A 27,428-nucleotide genomic window follows, 5' to 3' on the forward strand; every position below is an offset into this window, starting at 1 on the left:
AAAGTCCATCCCCTTTAAGGGTGAAGAACACCCATCCCTTTAAAGCTCCACTTCTGCTGTCACATCAGCAGCAGCTGCACAGGCTGTGTTTGTGTGATGGCCGTGTCTAGTGAAGGGACCGTAGCTGCCGCTCTGTAGCTCTCCTGGAACTACTACTGCGCCCAGCGTTACTCCTTGTGGAGCTCCAGGACTGGCTGCTGCGATGCCTGGCCTTCCCGTTGCCGTGCTCGCTGTGCTCCTGTCCTGCTGCCCTCCTGCCCGGGGATACTTCGCGGAGGAGCGCTGGAGCCCCGAGTCTCCGCTGCTCGCTCCCCGGCTCTTCCTCGGCCTCATTTGCAGAAACTCCGAGCACTCTTTGGCCCATTTTCTGGGTACCATCGAGCGGCTGCAGTACCCCAAGGACCGCATGGCTTTGTGGTAAGACCACTGTGGGACATGTTTGTGTAACTTTTCTAGTCACTCACAGCAAAGACAAGTTTAAGTTGGTGTCAGATTTGGTTTAAAATGTGTGTTTTTTCTGTGTGATATCGCAATAAGCATAAATAAAATACAGGGTATGAGGGTGGTTTAATAAAGAATTTATTTATTTAAAAAAAAAAAAAAAGAGGAGGGACCGTAACAGATTGACTCTGAGGACAGAGCAGTTGTTGGGGGAACATTCTGGATGAAGCGCCATAACAATGGTTCCAAACTACAGAATAAGAACTATATGTGAGATATAAAGGTCAATTTAAACAATGAATATGCTCGTTTTAGAGCAGGCTTTAGTTTTTCCACGCACATTGGAGACTGAGTGTAGTTACAATAGGTCACAGCAGCGTGGATTTAATGTGTATACGTGGAGGGGAGTGGTAGGTTTTGTCCACTAGGGGCGCTATATGATACTGTAATGGAAGAGATAAATCATTGCCATGCTGGGGAGTCCATACTGCTTACTGCATGGCAACTGTTCCCAGTGCTTTGCAATGTTTCTGCAACAAAAAAAAAAAAAGTTTCTGCATCTTGCTTTGTGGAAAGCTTGATAGTTTACTTAACCCTACTACTGCACATAAAGGTCCAGTAGTCTTTACTAAAACACAACAAACATGACTTACAGTGACTGAAAAACCTGGAATCATCAGAAACGGGTGTTTTTTTCTGTTTTGTAACAGAAATTGGATTAAATAATTAAATTAATTATAATGACAATTCACATTCTGATATCAGAAACAAATAATGTAACCTTTATACAGTATATCACCATAGTGAGAATGTGTCCCGGTCCGATATTAGCCTGAAAACGAACATTGGATATCAGACACAAATTTCTGGATTTTCCGATTTTTATTTATTTTTTCATTTCTTTATTCGATTGTAGAGTACTGTAGATACTATGTAACCAATTGGTTAATAATAAATGGGTCAGTTTTTCTCATACCTACTATTGCTGATTATTGTTCTCTGTTTGAGTAACATCACTTGATCAAGCCTTTTCGAACATTCCACACTACAAAATAAGTAATTTTTTATTTTGTTTTTATTTTTTAAAGAAAAGAGAGAAAAAAAATCTATCGGTATCATATCGGAAATGACAAAGTTGTATCGGGACATCCCTAAGTGAAATTATTTTCTGCATTTGATTTTACCCATTTTCCAGAGGGGTAGCAGTGGGCTGCCAATGGCAGGGGCCCAGGGAGCAGTTGGATTAGGGTTAAGGGACTTGCTCAGCACAGTGATGGCCCAGGTAGAATCAAACCGGCGACCATCCGATTACAAGCCGTCTTCCTTAACCACTAGGCCACCACTCTCCAAAAGCAACACAAACAATAATATCAAATCCATTATGGGTATAGACTCCACTACATCACTGTTTAGTAGTTTTTATCAATGTCAGTACATTGTCATATAGTCTTTCTAAACACGAATGTCAAGGAATTGACAACAGATATATAAGTCTAACAGAAAACATGTAAAATAAAATATATGAAAAGGAAACAAATCCAACAAAGAAAATAAACTAAACAAGGTAAACACAAGGGGATTATAAATCATATTCAGATGTAGGCAAACAGCTTTTTAGCTTTGGCAGTGTTGACTTATTTTTATATGATTATGAAGTTATTTTACCAAAAATGTGATTTGTTTATTTACAGTTTAGTTTGAAAATTAAATAATTTTATGTCAGACCTAGCAGTCAGCCGTTGGTGTGTTGATTTCCACAACGTTTGGACTGTAGTACATCCTAATCTAAACCTACAGAGTAGGGCTGTGCAATTAATCGAAATTCAATTACGATTTTGATCATTACACCCAACAATTACAAAAATAACATAATAAAAAACATTATTAAAAAATAAATATATATACAGTGGTATGCAAAAGTTTGGGCACCCTTGTAAATGTTCATGATTTTCCTTAATAAATAATTGGTTGTTTGGATAACAAATTCCAGTTAAATTTATCATATAGGAGACAAACACAGTGATATTTGAGAAGTGAAATAAAGTTTATTCGATTTACAGAAAGTGTGCTAGAATTATTTAAACAGAATTAGGCATGTGCATAAGTTTAGGCACCCTTGCATCTTATTGATTTTAATACTCTTAGCACTAATTATTGGAACTCAAAATTGTTTTGGTAACCTCAGTGATCCTTGATCTCCATACACAGGTGAATCCAATCATGAGTCAGGGTATTTAAGTAGGAAAATTCTAGGTGTTTCCTCTTTGCATCTTCTCTGATTAGTGGCAACATGGGAGCCTCAAAACACCTCTCAAATGACCTGAAAACAAAGATTATTCAACATCATGGTTTAGGGGAGGGATACAAAAGCTATCCCAGCGATTTAAGCTTTCAGTTTCAACTGTGAGGAACATTGTGAGGAATTGGAAGACCACAGGCACAGTTCTAGTTAAGGCCCGAAGTGGAAGACCAAGAAAGATCTCGGAAAGGCAGCGGCGCAGGATGGTGAGAACAGTCACAGTCAACCCGCAGACCAGCTCCAAAGACCTACAACATCAGCTTGCTGCAGATGGTGTCACTGTGCATCGTTCCACTATTCAGCGCACTTTACACAAGGAGATGCTGTATGGAAGAGTAATGCGGAAAAAGCCTTTTCTCTGCACACGCCACAAACGGGGTCGCTTGAGGTATGCTAAAGCACATTTGGACAAGCCAGCTTCATTTTGGAACAAGGTGCTGTGGACTGATGAAACTAAAATAGAGTTATTTGGGCATAACCAGGGGCGTTATGCATGGCGGAAAAAGAACACAGCATTCCAAGAAAAGCACTTGCTACCTACAGTAAAGTTTGGTGGTGGTTCCATCATGCTGTGGGGCTGTGTGTCCAGTGCAGGCACTGGGAATCTTGTTAAAGTTGAGGGGCGCATGGATTCCTCTCAATATCAGCAGATTCTGGAGAACAATGTCCAGGAATCAGTGACAAAGTTGAAGTTGCGCCGGGGCTGGATCTTTCAACAAGACAATGATCCTAAACACTGCTCAAAATCTACTAAGGCATTCATGCAGAGGAACAAGTACAACATCCTGGAATGGCCGTCTCAGTCCCCAGACCTGAATATTTTTCAAAATGTATGGTGTGCTTTAAAACGGGCGGTCCATGCTCGGAAACCATCAAACCTGACTGAACTAGAGATGATCTGCAGAGAAGAATGGTCCAAAATACCTCCCACCAGAATCCAGACCCTAAGATCAAGGATCACTGAGGTTACCAAAACAATTTTGAGTTCCAATAATTAGTGCTAAGAGTATTAAAATCAATAAGATGCAAGGGTGCCTAAACTTATGCACATGCCTAATTCTGTTTAAATAATTCTAGCACACTTTCTGTAAATCGAATAAACTTTATTTCACTTCTCAAATATCACTGTGTTTGTCTCCTATATGATAAATTTAACTGGAATTTGTTATCCAAACAACCAATTATTTATTAAGGAAAATCATGAACATTTACAAGGGTGCCCAAACTTTTGCATACCACTGTATATATATATATATATATGTTATTATTTTTTTATTTTATGTTTTTCATTTTTTGCTAAATATAACAAACTTCCACGATTTCGGACATCTACAAAAAAATAAAGCTTGGCACACACCGATACTAACGTTGAGTTGTTTAATTCATGTGCTTGCTAGCTCCTCCCCTCCACCCCGCCCATCTCAAAGCTAAAGCTAGCCTGCAGGCCAACACAGGAGAGTTGTTGCTAGCAGTCTGAAACATGGTAGGAGAACGTTTGGTAAACAAACAAGGAAAGTCAAATTCTCTGCTATGGGAACACTTTAGGTTTGATGATGAAGACCTAGAGCAAAGACGCATCACATGAACATACTTGATTTTAGTGTTTGAAGGATTTTATTTATATTTAAAGAATATATTTTACATTGTTTTGCACAAAAAAATAAATAACTTTTAGGTTGACAAATAATCGCGATTTCAATTATGACTAAAATAATCATGATTAGGATTTTTTTCTATAATCGAACAGCCCTACGACAGAGGTATCGTTCTATACTGGTGTAGGGCAATTTGTCACATTCATGTGTTTTCAAATGTCTTGAAATCGTATGGGAAATGGGGAAATCTATGTACGGTATCTATTAACATCAACAAGGTCGTCTGTAGGGATGGGAACCTCTGGGTACCTCACGATACGATACGTGATACAAAGCTCACAATAACGATTATCTCACGATATGACGATACTGCGATTATTGATATATTGGTCATAAATCAATCTACGATAATCTATGACATAAGAAAAAAAGAGATTAAGTGAAAAAATACACTTTTTATTTTAAAACTCTGAAAGACAATAAATTGAAAAAGTGTCCTATGAACATTGACACTATTTTAGTGCAACATTTTTGTAAATAAGTGTCAACATACCAATGTAAACGAATAAGTGTCTCCAAGAGTGCTTTCTGTGAACAAAAAATAGGGTCTTTCTTACCAGTGACACTATTATAGTGCAATATTCCAGTAAACAATATATTGGTTCCTTCAACAAACGGTGACAAAATTTATGTGAAGACGTACCTGCACATTTTAGTTAAAAAGCAAAAAAGGTTAAGGAAAAAAGAAAAAGATATTTAACGCGAGCAGAAGGGTTCCATGTGAACAGCAATTGAACATGGCTCAGTCGGTCCTGTGAAGTCGTGTGAAAAAATTATCACGATATATCGCCGTATCGAGATATCGTGACACTCCTCGTCTTCTGTTGAAGATTTTTTTTCCCCTCCAAATGCAACACGTCATTGCTGTCCTTACTTAATCCACACATCTAGTTTTGGGTCGTTCAGGCGGTAATAATTTTTCCCTGTTATTATGATAACCTTTTCACGGCAAGTAAATAAAATCCTCAAACTGCATTTTGTTGTCTAGTTTGCCTGGCACTGCTTTAAACTTTGTTGCGTCATCAGAAACTTGTTAGCCACATCAATCTATTAACATAACAGTCATCTTGCGGCTGTGCAGATGTGTGGTATATAGACAGTTTAGACATGTTTCCTCTGCTCTGGTGAAAGCTTAAGGCAGTAAAAGAGGAGGCATTTCCCTCATGTTACTTACTAAACAACATGCCTCAACAGCCCACACACACTTCAGCTCTGAGTTTGTTATGACTGCCAAGAGTTTATTCACTCACCAAGTTTCTCCTTATTGAGGCCAGGCTACTTTAGGTTAGATATTCTTTATTTTATTTGCAAGCATGGTTGGAAAAATGTCTACCTGCGTATGTCAACTAGTATTAGTTGCAAACAATAGCTCCAAAAATCTTGATTTAAATGCAAGTATTGCCAGAGCCTTGGAGATAGAGCTAGCCGAACTGTTACAGAAACTTATAGTCAATGAAGGTTTGATCAAGAACACCAAATACTTTTTCATCTGGAAAGATGGATTGAACTGGGGCAGAAAAAGGGCATAGAAAGGTTTGGAATGAGGAAAGACAGTCTAGCAATGTGCTGCTGTGTTCTCACAGGACCATGTGAACTCTTTCCTGGGAATCCATTCAGGATATTGTCTGCATGTGTAAAAATGCAAAGACTTCTGACTGTTGGGTTCCAGCTTTAGTACACAGTTCTTTTCATTAGACTGGCTGTTTAAAGGCAGGTGAAATTGACACTTGTTGACATTTTACCACAGATTTAGGAGTGTTCTGGTTTTGTTCTTCTGCTGAAACTTGACACAAGTTTACAATTATCTCCATTTCCCTAATCCCATGTATTAATATTTATTTTACATGAAACAATGAAATGCGATGAGGTCATTTGGATCAGTCATACTTGTGCTAGTTCCCACAGCTGCACACTGTACAACAATGAGTTTAAAATAAGGGAACAAAGCTACGCTGTCATTTGATAGGTTTAGTTGTTCAGCTCTGTTCTCATTGGAACCACTCGGGCATAGACACCACATTCAATTATTGTTGTTTATATTTTTGGCTATGTATTGATGTATGTTCATACATAGTATGGAGTAATCATTTGCATTGGTTGTATATCGACAGGGTAGCAACTGATCACAATGAGGACAATACTACAGCCATCCTGCGCGACTGGCTCGTAAAGGTGCAGAACCTTTACCATTATGTGGAATGGAGGCCACAAGAAGAACCAAGGTTACTTATCCATCACAGTACAGATGAACGGGTGAGTTTGATATGAAAAATAAAGTTAATCTGATTTGGTTTTTGGGGGGGTTTTTTTCTGTCTTTTTCAGACGATATTCAGACGAGGACAGTCCCAAACACTGGACAGACCTGCGCTACGAGCATGTCATGAAGCTACGACAGGTTGCACTGGAGTCTGCTCGTGAAATGTGGGCAGATTACTTCATGGTAGGTCCACATCACTCTTCACAAATAGAAAAAAAGATATATATATATTGTAACATTATTTTAAGCTGAGAGCCAGTAATCCAACTCATGTTGAAACTCATAAATTGCATCACCGTTAAAAAAAAAACAAAAAACAAACCTTATTGTGATACTTGAGTGAGTGCAAGTCTGTTCACCTTAAGGTTCTTTCCCCTAATTTTAAAGATATTGCAGGTTTCCTTACAGGCTTCAATCTGTTCAAAAACATGGTATTTTTACAAATCGCTTTCCCTTTTTTTCTCTTTGTGTAGCTGGTGGATTGTGATAACCTCCTCACCAATCCTGATGTGCTCTGGAAGCTTATGAATGAAAATAAGACCATCATCGCTCCAATGCTCGACTCCAGAGCAGCTTATTCAAACTTCTGGTGTGGAATGACTTCCCAGGTACTGTAAGGATGTTCGGGATTATCTGTATGGCATTTTTAAAATGCCAAACTTTCACAAATGATGTTAAATGTTTTTTAAACGTTTTTATTCAGGGTTACTATAAAAGGACTCCTGCTTACATACCGATAAGAAAGCAAGTACGCAAAGGTTGCTTTGCTGTTCCTATGGTCCACTCCACATTCCTGATTGACCTTCGGAAAGAAGCCTCGAGGCTGTTGGCCTTTCACCCTCCACACCCAGACTACAACTGGGCTTTTGATGACATTATTGTGTTTGCCTTTTCTGCTCAGATGGCAGGTATTGAGTATAATACTTTATGTTATAGTGAGATATTACCTACTGTGCTGTAAGCATGTGAATCTAAACATTGTTTCTGTGTACAAACACTTATCTTCTGTTCTCTGTAGATGTCCAAATGTTTGTGTGTAACAAGGAGACTTATGGCTTCTTCCCTGTGCCGTTACGTTCCCAAAACACTTTACAAGATGAAGCTGATAGCTTTTTGCACACCGTCTTGGAAGCAAATGGTAAGATTGTTCTACTGTGGCTGATGGTTTTTTTCCCTTCTTCAGGGTTCCCGTGAATCCTTGAAAAGTCTTAAAAGGCATGAAACTCATGAATCTAAAAATAAGGTCTTAATTGGCATTAAATTGCCTTAAATTAATTGTTTCAAAGTCTTAAATTTCAACACATAATACGTACGATTTTATAATTGTAATTAGTTTCACATTTCAAAATAAATGGTAACATTTGGGTTTTTTTGTTTGTTTTTTTAGATGTATAAACAACATGGGAAAATGTAATGAAAATTGTCTATCCCCCAAAGATTTTTCTTAATGGCTTTTTAAAATTGTTTAATTTTTTGTACTTTTGTTATTGTTTTATAGATTTCTGGCTATTTTTGTAGTCATCTTGTGTTTTTGGAGTGATTTATATATTTTTTTTGTGTATTTTATTGTCTTTTACTGCCAGTTGCACATCTGCACAAGACACTAGAAAAAAAATTACGGTTGATGTGGCGTTTTTTTCCCCAATTATGTTTACAGTGAAGTTGGTCTTAAATTTAATTTTAAATGGCAATAAAAAGTCTTAGAAAGTCTTGAATTTCATTTGACTAAAGTTGGAGGAACCCTGCTTTCTATTTTCAAACTTCTTTCTGTTGTTTCAGCTAACAGCTTTTAGCATCTGCTAATCATTTATACCATTTCTACATCCATCTTCCCTCTGACCATGTAGTGCGAAATTCACCTGTGGCCCCTTCCAAATATGTCCGTGTTCACAAAAAACAACCTGACAAAATGGGCTTTGACGAGGTAAGTATGGAGTGGTGTGAAGATGGAATGTAAAAAAATGGCTTTCTTTTCATTCCTATTGCTTATAAACTTCTCTCTGCTGCTTTGGCCTGAAATCACTGATGGGCTTCAATGTTGGTTTGCATTCAGGTGTTTATGATCAACCTGCAGAGGAGGACTGACCGTAGGGACCGAATGCTTCGGGCCCTCAATGAGCAGGAGATCGCCTGTAAGGTTATTGCAGCAGTAGATGGAAAGTAAGTACCAAGATTGGACTGAATATACTGTGTTAAGTACTCGCCTACAACACTAACGTGTTCCATCTCTCTTCTTTTTTATCAGAGCGATGAATGTCAGTGAAATACAAACAATGGGTATTCATATGCTCCCTGGATATAGTGACCCTTATCACGGTCGGCCACTTACTAAGGGAGAACTCGGATGTTTTCTTTCCCACTATAACACTTGGAAAGAGGTGAATGTCAGAAAAAGTACTGTAAACTATTGAAGGCGTCAGTTAGGGCTGCACGATTATGGCCAAATGATAGCCAGAATTATTTGGAACAGTATTGTAATCACGATTATTCATCCTTTTAGGAAAAACGTCTGTATTTTCTTTTACCTACTTTTCAACAAACAATATGTGAAAAGTTTAGAGTGTGAAAGAAAAGCTTTAAACAAGACTAAGGATAAATACTCAAATTTACCAAATAATTTCACACTTACTATGGGCTAACTATATAAATACACTGTAACAGACTCAGAATGCAACTCCTTGAAAACAATTACAGCGTGTAAAGAAAAGTTAAGAACATTAGGCTTAAGCCTACAGGTTTTGAGCAAGAAACACTAGCCCGTTTTTCTGGCTCGAGTGTGTGAATAATTAATTAATACAAACTAATTAGTAGGGGTGTGTATTGCCTGGCATCTGGCGATACGATTCGTATCACGATACATAGGTCGCAATACGATACAATTTATCCTGATATTAACGTATAAGGCAATTATTGCGATTTTTATTTTTAATTTTTGACGTGAGAAACAACTAACCTGTAAATGTGTACACCTTCATGAGAACATTATGTATGAAATATATTTTATTAGCATGCTTTACACTGAAAGCATTGGCTTTAACATGCCATGTGCCAACAATTTAAAATAAAAAAATAACATACAATCTGCCTGTGGCTTTTAAACCAACTTTGACTTTAGTGCAACGTGACTTTAGTGCCACTTAACTGAGGTATATGCCGAGAACAACAAATAAATGCAGAAAGTTGGTACTTTCTTATTAGATTTTGGTCAACATGCCCAGGTTTCAGCGCACTTCTTTGTGCAGTTAGAATGTCTCCTGTAGTGGAAAAGACTTTCTTGCTTAAATAAAGGTTAAAAAAAATAAAATTTACGTATATCTATTATTATTTTTTAATTAAAAAAAAATCCATATGGATGCATTTTGAATCAATCCGAGAATCTTGCGACATAATATCGCAATATATCACAATCATTTTTTTTTTTTCAACATCCCTACTAATTAGGTACTAATGTCAACCAACTCATGGGGTCGACAAGTGCAACACGAGCACCCTCCCCACCTCAAAAAACCCTTAAAACTCTTCATTTTTCTCGACTCCCTCTGATTTCTGCGCTAAGTTAACAGAATATTATTATTACGTTAACTTGTTGCTGACAGTCACACAGGGTGTGTGTGCCCACACATACGTAGCTACCAGCGTGCACAGCTGATGTAATCTACATATGTGTCCAAACTGGGCCCGACCCCAAAAAACAAGGAGTCAAGGGTATAGAGTGACATCTGTATGACGGATCCATGTTTTATTTTTATTTGGCTTCATCCTGGCCAACAGCTGAAGCAGAGAGGGGCGGGGCTTATGGTTAACAGACCAAGCTGAGCCCAGAGCTTGTCAACAACATGTTACTTTTTTCTTAATTAAAAACCAGTATAAAAAAGAAGCGCTGCAGGTTGGTCGCTTGACATGACATGACTCGCTCTCATCAGTCTATTTTACAGTGTGTGAAGCGTTGCTCTCACGTTATTAAGGTAGCTTAATTAAGCCTTAATTATGCGTTCGCCCGTTGGTGTTTGGCTGACTACTGGGGTTGAGAAAGGGCCTGATTAAATATGCAGCATAGCCCACATTTTAAAAGTAAAAATCTCCGATGATCAGGTTAATTTAATTGTGGAGGCCAAAATCTTAATCCCGATTAAAATTTGATTAATTGTGCAGCCTTAGCGTCAGTTCAGCTACATAACACGTGTTTCTCTGACCCCAGATTGTAGATCGACGCCTGCAGACTTCCCTGGTGATAGAAGACGACCTACGCTTCGAGGTCTTCTTCAAACGCCGTTTAATGAACTTGATGAAAGAGGTAGAAAATGAAGGACTAGATTGGGATCTAATGTAAGTTCTATTTATACTATTTATTTCCTTTACAATCCTGTCATTTTTTTTTTTCAAAGTTTGACTTTTCTTCTTACCTCTTCTTTCATTCTTGCAGTTATATTGGACGAAAGAGAATGCAAGTGGATCACCCAGAAAAAGCAGTACCAAATATACACAACTTGGTGGAAGCAGATTATTCCTATTGGACGCTGGGTTATATGATATCCTTACAGGGAGCAGAGAAGCTTTTAAAAGTCGAACCGCTAAAAAAGATTTTGCCAGTGGACGAGTTTCTTCCTATTATGTTCAACAAACACCCCGTGTAAGCCATAATGTAAAATAAAAATACAACTGTGTACACACACAAAGATTGCTTTTATTTGTTGTTTTTTTGTTTTATTTCATTTTCTTTCATTTTTTCTTCTCTTTCACAGATCTGATTACATGGATCAGTTTGAAACCAGAAACCTGAATGCATTTTCTGCAGAGCCGCTCCTAGTGTACCCAACACATTACACGGGTGACCCAGGATACATCAGCGACACAGAAACCTCCACAGTGTGGGACAATGACAAGATCCGCACAGACTGGGACAGAGCGCGCTCAGGGAAAACTCAGGAGCAGGCTGAGATCAGCACAGAGGCCCAAAACTCCGACGTGCTTCAGTCAGCTTTGGACAGCACGGCACGGGATGAACTTTAGGAAGATGTGTGAGCGAGATGCCTGGCAAAAACAGAAAAAGGTGCTTTAGACAAACATACATTGCATTTCTTTCAGGGTTTAAAAAAAAAAGTTTAGCATTATATCAGGAACACGACTTCCAGTTTTAGAGAGATTTAATTTATCTGAGGGTGGCAGGCTGAACTGATTTGTGCACACATGAGGTACATGCATTTTTTTTTTACTCTACAAAGGCACTAGACTTGCTATTTGAATGGCATTTGCAGTACCCAGCTTCTGTCTGTCATACAGAGATAAATATATGTAATGACACATGACTGTTACATTTCAGTTTTTTTTATGACCCTGTTTCCACTGTGAATGGTTTTTGGGAAAAATTACTAAAAATGTATTGATTTAGATGACATTGTCTTTCTGTGTCGATGAGCACAATCCAGATAAATTTTGGTGTTTACTGTGTAATCTTTTTTTTTTTGTCTTGCATCTCAACATCACACACATTAAGGTGATTTTGAGTTAAATATATATTTAGTAAGCACCCTGCACTGAGGACAGTTGGCCCATTCTGGGTATCTTTTTGGCTGATGCCAAACCAGATATTATGAGGATTCTTTCGGTATTATTATTATTACCTGGTGTGTACGGCACTGTGGTGCTTGAAAGGTAGAAAATATATATTTTACGTGTAAATTTCACTGGTTTAAGTTTTACATAATTCTGTTTTTTTTTTTTTTTTTTTTTTTTTAAGTGAATGTGTTAACAAGCTCTACAGAACACTTAGTAACACGTTATGTACTCCAGTAATATACTACAAATTAGCTATGAACATTTAATACTTGTATATTATGTTCCTTTTCGGCCCACAACTAGACTTGCCCTATATAGATCCTTTCATATCATATTAATTTAGACGTATTATCTATTATCACCTGGCTGGGTTTTCAGGAATTCAGATGACATGCATTATTGATAGGAGTAGTTAATCATTGAAAATATGCAGGGGCCTTTTGTGTTGAAAAAAGAAAAGTGAAACATTTCACATATAAAAGAATCAGTTTATACCTATAGCACATTATTGCTTCATGTGGCCTTTAAAAGTCTGACAAAAGTAGATTTAATCTTGAAAACAACTACAGAGACAAATACATAAGGTATATTAATACCTTGTATTGAAAGGCAGGTGTACTAAGAATCCTTCAGCATTTGTAACATACCCTTAATTCCCTCAGTGTAAATGTAGAGTTTTACTGTGGGAGACTTAAAGGAAGAGAACATGCAAACTCTTTCTTAAAAGAACAGAATATTAAACAAGTTTCACCAAAACAAAAAGGAATTTTCTGCAGGAATTTGAAGGTTCTTCTTTGTTGTTTCCACTGTAGTCCTCCAGGTGTCACTCAACTAACACTATTTGTTAAAACAGTCATGATCAGGTAAACTTCTACTTGAATTTATTTTTATTTATTTTTTTATTTATTTCTCCAATGTTAGTCACCAAACTGCAACTTTGCAGAAGCACCATCTCCCTGACTCTGTATGTTGAAATAGTGTAGGTGGGGCTAAATGTCACAGATACACTTCCTCTTCCCTCTATGATGAACACTTGCATTGAGGCAACATTTAATCTGCTTTATAATAGAGTTGTTGTGTGTATACACTGCAGTGGGAACATCTCTCAGTAAAACTGCATTGTTTTCAGTGTCACCCAATGGGCAGATGATGTGTGATAAGGTGTAGTTGTATTTATTTATTTTTTAAAGCAAGACAACACATGGAAATGGAACAAAACAAAGAGCCAGACATTGATTCCTCTCCAGCTACGGGTGAGCACACAAGTTCTATGTTTAGATTTGTTTTTATTTTCTTTATTAAATGTAAAAAAATCTTACATCAGTGCATCTTTTTTTCCCACTTATTTATTTTTTCTGATTCAAAAACAAATTTAGTTGTGCAATTCTACATATACAGTATCTACTTTTTGCCTTAATTTGATTTGAAACCCATAAAATCTGCTGACTCTGCTGCTGTCATCATGCTTGGTCAGCGAATACAATGTGTTGATACATATCCAGTTGAGATGTTATACAGTGTTTTTCTTACACAGGAACAAGTAACGTTTTAAATTTTTTTTTAAAGTGCTTTTCACATTTCTTGTTGGACATTTTAGCCAACCTACTTATGACAAATAATGACAATGAGAAATGAAGAATAACAATTAAATTAACATGACTTTTTACAATATTTTTCATCATGTATAATACATATGTTTATAACTTCCATTAGGATCAATAAAGTATCCATTATCCCTTTTGTGCTGCTTATCTATTTTTCTATTAACCTCTTTTGGACATTAAAGATTTTTATCGAATCACATTCTACTGCCAGTTTTTAACATTGAACGAATAGAATACAGTTTTTTGTTTCAGATTAAATAGGATTTAACTTGAATTCAGCTTTATAATCAGCATTTTCTAAACGTTCTTGCCTGCTTCCTCTTTCTGGTGTTCACATTTGTTCTCTGCGAACATGAAGAACAAGCACTTTCCTTTCATTATACGATGTAAAGCAAGTTACAAACAGGATGTGGTTGACCAAAATGGAGCATCTCTGACGTTTATTTTTCTTGGCTTTTACATCAGTTGTACATCACCAGCTTGAATCTTTTGGTGATTTCAATTGATAAACAGCAAGTTTAAAGATGAACACTAATGTTTAAATATTGTTGCTTGTTACATTTTAGGTCAAAGTGAATACCTTTCAGTCAGTTTTGATTCTTTTATTCACCTGCTTATGCTATCTAAAAAGACTTAAATGCTTGAGAATTTACCCTTGATTGTTTTTCTTTCTTAGGAGATGAGGACAATAACCTATTTTTGCTCTGATCCAACTTTTTAGAAGTGAAAAGTTTGCAGCCGAAAAGTAAGCCTAAGAGATACAGTGAGATCTTCAGAGACTTTGATAACCTTGATTTATCTTTAATCTCGTAAGTATAATCCTTTTTTATAATGAGAAAGTCACTTGTTTCCAGTGTTGCTTTGCGGTTCTTTTTCATTTGCTTGCAGTAAAAAAAAAATGCTCTTTTTTTTTTACTTAGAAAACTGAAACATTTCAGTTAAATAGATCCACTTATCACAACCAAGGTTAATATTCACATAAAGCAAAGATTTCCTATGTATTGTTTTCTATTCAGTGATATTTGTATCCAGTGGGGAAGTTTCTTTTCATTTAATGAATAATGAAGCATCCCACCATTCGTCTAAATTTTAATGTTTCCTTGAAACTTGCAACAACTACAGTATGGAGTAACAGTGATACTTCTTAAGTGTCGTCGTTCATCTATTTCTGCTGATTCAGTCTTTTAATGTGCAGTGCAGAAGAGGATCTACTGGCAGAATGTGACAGCCGGTCAATCCCACAATCAATCTCTGTAGAAAGTACAGACGTCACAGAACATCATGATGCGTCTGTGAGTGACCCACACCTTTTTATGAATGAGGAAAATGTTTCTAAGGACAACCTAGATGCTTTACACCTCTATTGTGAAACATTATCTATATTGTTCTTTATCTCTTTATGTGTGCAATGATTTTTAGGTTGGCAGTGGCTATCTCTACGGTTGCCGTATCATTCTATCTATAGCTCCCCTATTTGGCCAGTTTAGGTCACGTGACTAAAACTAAACCTTACTCTAAACCTAACCCTAACCCTAAAAATTATTGGGATATTGGGTTACAGCCTAACCCGTACCCTTACCCTAAACCTAAACCTAAACCTAACCCAATCCTAACCCTAACCCTAAGGGTTACTTTAGTAACCCTATCAATAACACCGGGGATTGTCCGTACAGCAACCGTACAAATAGATACTTTCTTTTAAGTTTGTTTGATTGGACCTTATAATGTATATAAATGCTGTATATCATGTAATGTATGTGTAACTTCCATGTATTCCATGCTTTAGTTACAAACTCAGTTGTTTGTTCCCAAAAAAACAAAGATGCTTTCTTGTGTCCACAGATACCAGCTGAAACTAACGAAGTGGAGGAATGCCAAACAGGTGTGTGTGTGTGTGTGTGTGTGTGTGTGTGTGTGTGTGTGTGTGTGTGTGTGTGTGTGTGTGTGTGTGTGTGTGTGTGTGTGTGTGTGTGTGTGTGTGTGTGTGTGTGTGTGTGTGTGTGTGTGAGGCCATTCATAGATTAAGTATAGTGCTGCTGCAATATATTACCTCAACAAACAATCACCTTTCTGTGATGCTGATTATTGCATCAGATTGATACAGCAGTTACTGGTAATAAAGACTATTCTGAATATTTTTTTTTAGTTATTTTACTAATATTGAAATTAAGATGACTTGATACAACAAGATTTGAACACAAGTAAAATATCCAATCAGGAGATGGCTGTTTTTTTTATTTATTTATTAGTTGGTTTATTTGAAAGGGGACAGTGCAATTTCATATCACCCATGGTTAAACATGGTTTAAAAAAAAGCCAGAATTAGCCAGAAGGCTATTTTTCATCTGTAGTCCCCTGGCCAAGATGTAAAAAGGCATTAAAATACAAGCATGACAATACATGTACAAGTCAATAACAACAATAACAGTACCTGTTACAATATTAAAACACACAAAAAACCTGTTATAATATTAAAAACACAAAAAACACGTGTTCAAAAGGCTACGTTATCTAATACAGTATAATGCAGCGTAACATGCTCGACTGTTGTCAGTTATAATCTTCAAAACTCAGCATTGAAATAGAGGAGAGGTAATGTGTTCAGCAGCTTGAGACAAAAAACAAAAAAGAATGTTAAAGTCACACTGTGAGCTGTTGTTGTTTTTTGCTGTTGTTTGTTTGTTTGTTTGTTTGTTTGTTTTACTAATAAAAAAATATCATGTTTGAAACCAGGAAATATAAAGATTGGCAGTAAAACTGACAAAAATTGTATATGATAGACATAACAAATATCTGATTCTTACCTTAAACGGCTTCTCATACACACCTCCCCCACCCCGAGCTGACCTACTCATCCGCTCACACACCAGGAGGTAAATCTCACTCGAGGCTCCTCTAAAGCCTGTCACATTGCAATCTGGTCCAGACTTGGATAATCCTCAATCCAAAAGTTTCCTGGAAACTACTTCAAGGCTATTTATACTATTTCAGATACCACTGTCATCTCATCCTCATCCAAACCCGTTCAATCATCAACATCATCACACTTAGCTCCTAAACAGAAGATAATAGGCTTACTCTCCCATATTGAACATTTATGTCCTTCACACCTAATATTTGTGAAGATACAGGGAATGGAACTCTATGCTAGAGTGAGATACTTGAGGGAGAAGTTCACTTGACCACAGTGGAGCTGTGCTAATGTGGTATCTGAACTTGCCCACTCATTCTGGTTAGTGTTGGTATTTGAACGGCTCATCTCTTTGTGGTAAACAAGGAGTAAACAGGTGTTAGAGGGAGGAGTCTGGCTGAGAGAGGGAGATGAGGGAAGTTGTCTCGTCGAAGCTGTTTGACCTATAGAAGTGCTCCTTTCTCATGTCCTATCTCACATTGGACGAACAATTTATTTTTGGACTTTCCGAAAACCAATGGTTCTTGTTTTGATAAGCACCAATAGACTAACTTGTCGCAGGCAGTCTTTGTTTGTGTGCACCATTTTAAGTGGAATGTCTTCTTCATCCATTTTGTATCATTGAGTCTACGAGTGGTCTCTCTAAACTTGGTAGATATTTCTATGAAGCTGCAGCCCTTCAAGGGTGACAAGTTTTGGGGTGTAACCCGGTGGACATAGAGGACCCTAAATAGAGCTTCAGAGGTGTGGACCTAACAGGTATGCTGATGTACTCACTCTCAGCCCAGGAAGCAGACCTGGTTCTCTGCCGCTGTGAGGATGGAGTGGAGACGGCGCTGCAGTATACCAAAATGTGGTGTCGCTATGCCAAAGACCTGCTGACCTGGATGGAAAAGAGAATTAGCCTTGGTATGTACTAGTGCAGCAAAAGGACAATTTTCCAAGTCCTCGTCTTATAGGGTAACCTGTGTGTCTCTCTGATTTTGGTTATACTGTATATAAAATGCTAATTTACAGTTAACACATTTAAATTTTAGTTGAGTTTTTTTTATTTATTTAAAGATTCAGGTATTTAACTGAAATGGTATCAGAGTCCAGCATCATGTCCCATTCATAGCCTATCTCTATGATGGAGGATGTCTGTTGTTGGTTCTGTCACACCAACCCCCAGTGAGCTGCACAGAGCATGCCCAGAGAGAAAAGATTAAAGAGCAGATTACTTGACGAAAAGGGGTAATAAAGTAAATATGTCCCCTAGTGAATACAGACACGACAGTCCCTTTCCTCATATTCAGGCATGCCTCAAATACAAGTTAACATAGGCTTAATAGATTAGCTACAGAGCAACCGTTCAGTCTTGAGTTAGGTGCTGTAACTAGTAGGAAAATTCCAAGCAATTTTGGGTTGGGTCTAGACTGAATGCACGTAGCAAAGCAGCATTATGTGGATCCCAACTAACAGTCTTTAGACCAGGCCTGCTTTAGATTTCTTTAAATAGATTGTGTAGTTACAGTATGTAGGATTATAGGTTCATTCGGGATAGGATGACATCATGACTTCTTTAGACTGTTCTACAGCAGACATGCTTTAAATCTAACCGTTTCTGTTGCGACTCCTCCCTCTACCAAATCAAATCAACTGGTATGAAGAAAACAGGCAAAGTTAATACCAGCACAGTCAAGCTTTTTTTGGGATCTTGATCGTTTAATAAAGAACAAGAGGTTTTGTTTAGGTATTTGTTCAGAGTCAGAAGACCCTGGGGCTGTTTGATAAGGGTTAGGGGGTAGTTTCTCTGACTAGTCCACCTTCTCCCACAGACCAAAACATATGTTAGGTTCATTGCAGTCTCTAAATCTGCCATAGAAATTAGTTTATGTCGGTGTGTTTTTTTTTTTGACACTTGTTGGCCCTGAAGTGAGACTAGTGTCCTGTCTAGGGTGTAACCCTATCTTATGTGCAATGAGAACTGGGATGGGCAACCCAACTGTGGTTCAGGTGGTAAAGGAGTTAGATCCCAAGGCTTTACCTGTCAACCTGTTTAAGTGTCGTTTGGTACCGAACATCAAACCGTAACTTGCTCCCAAAGTTAGATCAGCACTTTGCATGTCAGCTCTGTCTCTTTAGTGTGTGAATGGGTAAATGTGGCAATATTGTGAAGTGTTTTGGGATGACTTAGGTGATGAAGTTCATGTACCTTTCTACCACAGGTTAGAAATTAGTATTTGATTCTCAAAGGCCACCTGAGAAAAAGAAACCTATGCTTTATGCATGTGTCATCATCTAAAAACCCTCCACTGAAGAATTTCTCTTGAATTTGCAGAACAAGAATTTTCTAAAAACGTAATGAAAACAGCAGAAGGGGCAAGGACCATCGTGGCACAGCAAGTAAGTCTTTGTTTCTTGAATAAAGTCCTGACAAATGTCGTAAATAATAATGTGGTATATATCGTCCAGTTTGGTTTCAGTTGTATTCCCTACTGAGGTTTCTTGTTTTCACAACAGGAGATGATGCCACTACAGTACATTTACACCATGGCACTGGAGCAGGATATAAAGAATAGTGTGACAGCCAGAAAAACCTCTGAGCTTCTACAAAGTCGCTGTTATCAGGTTAAAAATCCACAAACAGTCAACCAACAACTTATTTTAAAACAAAATGGGCCTGATTGAGTGTATCTGTTTTTTACAGGCATTGGCTGCCAAGAGAAATGAGATTGACAAGTGGCGCAGAGAGTTTAAAGAGCAGTGGGCAAGAGAACAACGGAGAATGGTGTGGAAAATAAAAGTTATTTATGTTGCTAATTGCAATGACAAATTCATATAAGTAAATATTTTTGTATAATGGTCACATCTGCTTCTTCAGAATGAAGCTGTGACAGCTTTAAAAAAAGCAAGGCAACAATACTTCCAGCGCTCTGAGGAGCTAGAGAAGGCTAAAGCTGTATCAGCTAAAGCTATGGACGACACTGTTGGGAGCAAAACACTAGATAAAAGACGGAAGTCCAAGGATGAGGCCCAGAGTAAGGTGAATATCTCTTTGATACATACACCTCAGTAAAGTTAAGAAAGGTATAGAAAAACATGTGTCACTCGTGTATAGAAACATTGAAGTCTTGTTTCTGTTACATCAAGGTGATTGAAGCAGAGGTTCTTTACAAGCAGTGCATAACTGATACCAAAATCCACCAAGACGAGTTGGTGAAGGTCAAAGAGAGAATTATTTCTCACATTCGGAAACTGATCTGTCAGGGAGACACTGTGCTCAAAGAGGTTGGTATGAAATCGGTTAGTGTCTGTCTCTCTGTCCGCATGTGACAAAAAGGTGAGACATATAATATTAAATGTACTCATAGTTTCAACAGCTAGAGTAACATCTTGTGTGATTGAACATTATGTTTAACATGGCAATATGTAGTTTTCTTGTTATGTGAAAAAAAAATCCCATTTCTGTATTCTGTACTGCTTGTGTGTAATTTTGACTAAACTTGAACTAATTTCCTATACTTTTAACATGTGACAAATGCACTCAGAGAGTCCAAAACTCCGCCAAGCGCCAAATATCCACTTTGAACGATATTGGCAGTTATCCGGTTCAGTGATTCTGATCATGGTACCATGAGAAGAAATCTCTATCCCCATTAAAGCTGATATCCAGAGTTTCTGAGAAATCTATGTTTATGTATGATTCTTTTGAAATGTGAAAAAATACCTAACTAGTCTTTTACGATGTTCTACTGCCGGTGGTCGTTCACAGACATTAATGTATATAAGTCCCTCCTTAGAGGGAGTATTTAGACCTCTATACAAATAGAAACGATCGCCGAGTGTGCCCAGCCAATAGGCTTCGACTTCCTGTTTTTGAGACTGTCAATCAAAGTGAATGCAGAACTATGCACGGAAACAAGGTCGCGCATCACAGCAGCAAACAGGTTAATATGATTTTGGCTCTTACCTGACCCATAGATCTATATCAATGCGACCTTGTTATGTTCCGCGATGCGCATGCAGAAAAGTAGAGGCGTGGCTTCTGGTAGATGGGGAGAGGCAGTGGGAGGAAGTGAGGCTGTTTAGGGCGGGACATCAAGACGTTTCTCAGAAACTCCGGATATCAGCTTTAATGACGATACTGCCAATCCAAATCTATGGGCATCCCCATTGTATTTGATAAATTGCGATGAAATGTGCAATCCGGATCTTATCCGAATGAAATTTAGTGGGGTAATTAAGGTCAATCTTCCTTAAGATCGGTCATTTACGAACCGAGATAAGATTTTGCAATAGATAAGAGATCAGATTTCCTTCCTTTTACTTCCTTGGTAGAGGTAATAATTCTGTATCTACTAATATCGTTTAGCCAACAGTATGAGAAAGGTCTGATTTCTGTGCAAAGCAGAAGTGTATAATTTTATTTCCTTACTCGAGCCCATTTTCTTTCTATCAGGCCACAGTCAACATGTTCTACTACCAGCGGCAGCAGATTGAACCGGTTCCTCTTGGCTATCACAACCTGGAGCTGACCTCCCGATCTCTGGAGCCTGGTGAATCTTACCTACTTTACATTCACAGCAAGCGTCTCCCCGAGCAGCCGCTTCAAAACTTCACCTTTCAAGAGTATCTTCCTCAGGTCAAAGGGTACAGTAACTCTATTTTGTAAAGCTGATGTTTTCATGTCTTTTTTCTTGTGTTCCACCAATTCACTCGATATATTAATGTATTTATTCTTTTTCTTCATAATTAAAGCAATAAACGGAAAACTAGTGGCCCTAACAGCACTATGTACGATGCTATTTTGACGGATGACAATCCTCTCAGACGTCTTGCTGACATCAGTAGGTATTCCAAAACTATTATGATATTTATCACAAGCATCCCTTTTCCTAAATGTATTTGTTTTAAAACTCTTTAGAGAGAACGGGCTATAGTGACAATGAGAGTATTGGAGGCAGCTTTGAGTCACTCACAAGTCCTGGTAAGTACTAAACTGTTTTTTTTTTGTTTTTGTTTGTTTTTTTAACATTTTTAATTTTATTTTATTTTAACTCTGCGCCATTTGTAACGCTAAAGTTCAAACTAATCGGAGGCTGCCCAAAACCACATCAGTTTTGACTGTGTCATCTGACGACCTGGATGAGAGAGAAGTGCCATCAGAATCAGGTTTCTGCTGGATCCAATTCAGACAATTCCTTCTCGAGTTGGTGGTAAACTTCACAAATCTGTTCCCTCCTTTTTCCTACAGAATATATTGATGGCCAACCAATAAAAGTGCGTGCATGCTCCCAAGCTGCCCTAACACATAGACTGAGGAAAATGAAGAGCAAGATGGTCAAATGCAAGCAGTGTGAGAACTACATTGTTGTGTCTGGTGTTGAATGTGAGGAGGTAAAAAGTTCCACATTAACTCAAACAAACGATGTGAATTAAATACTTGGTAAAATGTTTGTTTGTTTTTTCTAAAAAAAAAAGGTAACTGTTTATTTTACTGTTTTAGTGTGGGTTAGCTTTGCACAAAAAGTGCATGGAAGTGTGTCAGCTGGAGTGTGAGCACAGAAAGGGAACAGTCTTTGGAGTGGACCTGTCTAGGTTGTCCCGAGTCGGGACAGATGAGGTACCTTTTGTGGTACTGCTCTGCACATCTGAAATAGAAAGCAGGGCTCTCTCCGTACAGGCAAGGGTTTGCCATTACAGTTTTAAAAAAAACTGAAGGTTGTGAGTTTCTGTTTAGTTAATGTTTCTTAATTTTCATTTCCTAAGGGGGTTTATCGTGTAAGTGGGTCCAAACCTCGCATCCAGAAACTCTGTCAGGCCTTTGAGATGCAGAAAGAACAGGTGGACCTCTCTGACCTCTCACCACACGACATCACCTCCGTCCTTAAGCACTTCTTTAAAGAGGTATTGGAAATGTTGCCAAATTTGATCTTTTTTATTTGTGTCTTGTTCTCTGATCTTTTAAGATCACCTTTTTATCCTAAGTCTTAAATAAAAATGTTTTTCTTCCAGCTCCCTGAGCCCTTACTCACCTTTGAGCTGTACAATGATTTCATCAGGGTTGGCCAAAATATTAATCGTCTAAGTGAGCAGGAGATGCAACTGGACACTACTGAGATATTGGGCGTCATTCAAAACCTACAAAATATCTTAGAAAAACTTCCTTCTTATTGCTACACCACTCTGCAACACATCATGTGTCACCTGCAAAAGTAAGGACGGGTTGAGTTTACATTCCCTTTGATACAAGCTGAGCCTAAAATATGTTTCTGTAACTTGTTCTTCTGTTCTATTAGGGTTTCAGAAAACAGTGAGAGCAAGATGTCCCCCTTCAATTTGGGTATTGTATTTGGGCCAACATTGTTACGTCCCCTTGTATCCACTGACATGTCAATGGCGGCCCTGTTGGAGACTAGCTACCAAGCTGCAGTTGTGGAGTTCCTCATCAAACACTGCGATAAGGTTTTTGGCCTGCATCACAGAGCCAGCACACCCACTCCCCCAGCCCCCAATGCACCTCTTCCAGACACCCCACCCAGAGCCTCACATCCCCTGGAAGAAGTTTATGTTGAATCAGGACAGGAGACTTCCACAAGAGAACGACCACACTCACTAGAAGTAGGTAGTTTTTTTTTGTATGTCTATATCAGATACCAATCAATTATGTTTTCTGTGTTGCAATGATTTCTGAGAGTAAGAAAAACCCAATCATTTTGGGTAGTGGGATGGTGCAGTTTGTTGTAATTAACAAACAGAAACACACACACACACACACACATAACTAAAAACAAAACATAAATAATTTATTTCCAAAATATATATCCATTTGTCAAAGTTTTTCAAATCTTTACCTATTTTAGAGGTGAGAAAACTGCTGCACTGCTATTGCTTTCTTGGCTCTTGCCTTTATTACTTTTCAAGCTTTTCTCTGACATGACTTTACCAATCATTTTCCCTCTGCCTCTCTTTTAACCAAATACTTTACCTTCCTTGAGATATACAGTATACTTGGCTCTAGTGCGGCCAGACTTTTGACCGTTGCTCCCAGAACAGCCCACATTACCCCCATTCTCTCTGGTCTTCATTGGTCCAGTTAATTTTCATATTGAGTTTAAAATCCTCGTCCTTACTTTCCGTGCGATGCATGGTCAAGCCCCTCAATACATCACTGACATGTTGTGCCCCTACACTTCAGGGCGCACCCTTCGGTCATCAGACCAGGGTCTCCTCATGACCCCAAAAACTCATTTTAAAACCCAGGCTGACCGGGCGTTCCAGGCAGTGGCACCAAGACTCTGGAATAGCCTACACTAGTCCTTCTGTGAGCTTGACTGCGTGGACTCTTAAAAAAACATCTGAAGGCCACGCTTTTCAGAATGACTTTTGGTTAAATTGCTTTAATTCTTTATTATCTTTTTATGATATTCCTACTGTTGTTTTAAATTATCTCGTGTTTTATTATCCTTTTGGGATGTTGCTGCTGTTGTTTTGGTTTCATCTTTGCCTGTACAGCACTTTGTGATTTTTATCTGTGAAAAGCGCTATAGAAATAAAAATTACTTTCTAGTGATGGCTTCAGGGTTTAAGAGTAGATTGACCTCCCTGAAATGGGCTTAGTCGTCAAAGGAAAGGATTATTTCAAAATTTTAAAAAAATCACCTGAGGTTATCATATGTGGGTCATTTAATGTAGATTTGTCTTCTTATTAGCATAGATGTGGTCTGTAATCCACCACTCAACATGTGTCATTCCAACAGAATCGAACAATCAAAAGAGACTCAAGTGAAGGTTATATCTCTGACAAGTCTTCATCCAATGAGGCAGTGGACCAACTCAGCCATGAGGCCATTGACAGTTCAGGTAGGCATTACGGGGTACTAATACAAGTCTGAGCAAATATACAGTAGTGAATTCAAAGAAGTGAAACAATTAGCCTGTTGTTTTCAAGCGTTGGACGTTATAGTTTGTAGCTGCAAAGGTTTTCAGTTGATAGCCATGTTGCTTAGAGCTAGTTATAACAGCTTGAATTTCCACTGGCTGAGGATCTGCTTTAACTAATCCTTCAGGAGATCTTGTTGGTATTACACGTACACACCCCAGGATGCTTGTTTCCATTCCCACTAAGTGGCAGGTGCTTTCAGCCTGTTTTAGCAACTGTCATTTCTAAACAGGGTGAAAATTGCTACCAGGGTGTGTTGTAGTTCCTTTTTTCAGGTTTAAACACATTGAGGGATATTAGACTTCTTTTTTTCCATTATCTAATGCATCAATGCTTCACCCAGGTGAAGCACCAGGTGTCAAACTCATGGCCCGGGGGCCAAATTTGGCCCTTTTGCGCATTAAATTCATCCCGCAGGAGAAAATAAAAGTGACAGAGAAAACGTTAATCATTGTTTGATTGAAACTCAACAATTTTTGCTGAGGTTCACAGTTTTCCCAGTGCTTGTATTCCAGGATTGCAGTCATTTTTTATGTTTAACAGTTGGAAAAACTCGAAAATCTTACAAAATCCTTAAGTTTTCCTCAAATTATGACATAATATTTAGCTTAATTAAGTAGAAATTGGTCACAAAATCTAGGAAATGTTAAGTGAATTTCCTGTTGGGAACGATATCTATCACTTATTGCTTGGATATTGTCGGTTTCTTACATATTTTATTATGTATACGTAGAAGTGCAAACTATAGGGCACAATAATGTTGAAATGACTTGTTTTCCCGCAAAAAAATCTGTGGCCCACTTGATATCAAATTTCTCCGTATTTGGCCCCTGAACTAAAAATAGTTTGACACCCCAGTTCTAGACTTTTTGCTTGTTTCTGCTCTCCAGCTGTGCTTGTTTGCTTGCTTGTTTGTTTTATAGTTGCTATCTACAGTTACACCTACACCCTTCCAAATTTTGATCATAGCTTTATACTTTTATTTTAAAAGGAAATATAGAAATTACAATGTGTCTTTTTGTCTTGCTCTTCTGTCAGTCATTTTGGTTTGTTCTTCTGTTTCGACCCTTTAGTCTTGGTTATGAGAGGGACACCATGTGATACTTACAGTGAGCCTGGCTCTGATATGGAAAATCTGCCACGCTATCGCTTCAACAGGCAGCCTGTAAAGTACCATCGGCATCACAACACAGGAGCCCGTCCCTCTGAGCCTAAACAGACAACTAGGCTGCCTGCATCTCCCCTTAAGAGCCAAGGAGGCAGTGCGGACAGCAGTCGTAGTTCTTCTCCTGAGCCGAGGGCACAGAGACCTGCCCACAATCTAGATATTTACTGTGACACTGTTCGCCAGCCCCACCAGTTCACTAAACCAGCAGAGTGTATGGGGGACATCCCACTGAGCCCACGGGAAGTTGTACAGTACATGCTGGGACTGGACTCTGTGTTTGCATCCCCTGCAGTGGCACCACCATCAACCTGTGCCACAGAACAAACTATTCAGGGGGCAGCTGCAGGATGTCAGCGTGATATTAACACAGATCAGAGCAGTGACAGAATGAGTCCTGCTGCACACACTCGTGTTCTCCATCAGTCGCCAAAGACCATTTTTGCAGAGCCCAACATAAGCTCGCCAGCCTATAAAATCTTGTCGGGCCTGAAGTTGAGACGCAGTCACTCAGGGAAGGATGAGCAGCTCTTTGTCTGAACATGGATGGACTAAACGACTGTGTGACTGTAACTATTTAGACCAATACTCACCACCTCATTATTCACTTTCATGGTTTTTATACACCAGAATAGAGAGAAGCTTCCAGTGTTGTTCTTTTTAAACACATCTAATATATAAGCAGAGGTGTAAGGAGTACTGATGTATCCTACTCAAGGAGAAATACTGATACTTGATTGAAATTGTACTTAAGTACAAGTAAGTCATACATAAAATACTCAAGTACAAGTTAAAAGTAGCTCAATTACTGTAAATAGTTCTCAAAGTAAACAATACTAATTCTTTCACCCCCCCATGTTTATTTTTGGTAATAAATCTTGCCACGGTTCCCTTGCATACAGTAAACATCTCATGTATAAACTTATAAAGGAAGAGACCAAAATGTCCATTTTAAAAAATAAAATAAAATAACACCAATGAATTCAATTCAAAATAAAAATGATCAGGATCTAAGTAAAGCAATATTTATAAACTCTAAAACAACGCCATGCCACATGTGCCATGTAAGTAACAACATAATAAATAGGTAGAAACACCAACCTGAAACCAAGAAAGTGGCTGGCCAAAAAAATAACAATTTACTCCATAACGGTTGGATGGAGAGATGTCTGTAACTAATTACTTTACTTTTTTTAAACATACTTAAGTACAAGTACAGTTACTGATTTAGAAATACACCCAAGAAAAAGTACAAGTACCCATAACTACATCTCAATTACAGTAACATGAGTACTTGTAATCCATTACTTTCACCTCTGCGTATAGGTAGCATGTGTGCGGTTTGTCCTGCACAAACAAATGTGAACATTTGATCAAACAAATGTGTTTGATTTCATTCTATCATCTTTCCCCCCCAGGGTGCAGAGTGTTGGTTGCTCATTGTCTCAGTGTTGACCTCCATCCTTTTTTTCCCCTAAGTGGAATACAGTGCACTTATTTTGTTTACCACCAGGGGGCGTTTTATTTTAAGTGTGACCAACTAAGATGAACAATAAATGGAAAGCAATAAAGACAAGGTTTCTGATCGCAATGTTTGGAATGACATCTTGATATC

General features: G+C 38.1%; 2 protein-coding genes across 4 annotated transcripts; both read left to right on the top strand.

Moving 5' to 3' along the window:
- Positions 1-37: 37 nt before the first annotated feature.
- colgalt1a (collagen beta(1-O)galactosyltransferase 1a) lies at positions 38-13,422 on the top strand. Its single transcript, XM_028454914.1, has 12 exons — positions 38-417; positions 6,507-6,617; positions 6,719-6,836; positions 7,127-7,261; positions 7,357-7,561; positions 7,672-7,791; positions 8,501-8,577; positions 8,707-8,813; positions 8,899-9,031; positions 10,852-10,979; positions 11,077-11,283; positions 11,396-13,422. Exons 1-12 carry the CDS (start codon positions 203-205, stop codon positions 11,661-11,663), a joined length of 1,824 nt encoding a protein of 607 aa, XP_028310715.1. The 5' UTR covers positions 38-202; the 3' UTR covers positions 11,664-13,422.
- gmip (GEM interacting protein) lies at positions 13,324-27,408 on the top strand. 3 transcript variants are annotated; one of them, XM_028454897.1, is made up of 21 exons: positions 13,324-13,462; positions 14,535-14,622; positions 15,009-15,105; positions 15,656-15,695; positions 17,508-17,633; positions 19,045-19,109; positions 19,227-19,334; positions 19,414-19,494; positions 19,588-19,749; positions 19,857-20,009; positions 21,166-21,356; positions 21,465-21,553; positions 21,631-21,693; positions 21,789-21,878; positions 21,961-22,103; positions 22,213-22,389; positions 22,476-22,613; positions 22,722-22,921; positions 23,006-23,327; positions 24,467-24,569; positions 25,722-27,408. In XM_028454897.1, exons 1-21 carry the CDS (start codon positions 13,411-13,413, stop codon positions 26,351-26,353), a joined length of 3,120 nt encoding a protein of 1,039 aa, XP_028310698.1. In that variant the 5' UTR covers positions 13,324-13,410; the 3' UTR covers positions 26,354-27,408. The 3 variants fall into 3 exon arrangements, with proteins under 3 accessions (XP_028310698.1, XP_028310699.1, XP_028310700.1); XM_028454898.1 differs by having other exon boundaries at positions 19,857-19,994; XM_028454899.1 differs by having other exon boundaries at positions 13,417-13,462; positions 15,014-15,105.
- The last annotated feature ends 20 nt before the right edge of the window (positions 27,409-27,428 follow it).

The sequence above is a fragment of the Gouania willdenowi genome, chromosome 8 (genome assembly GCF_900634775.1).
Source record: "Gouania willdenowi chromosome 8, fGouWil2.1, whole genome shotgun sequence".
In the NCBI taxonomy this organism is placed as follows: Eukaryota; Metazoa; Chordata; class Actinopteri; order Blenniiformes; family Gobiesocidae; genus Gouania; species Gouania willdenowi.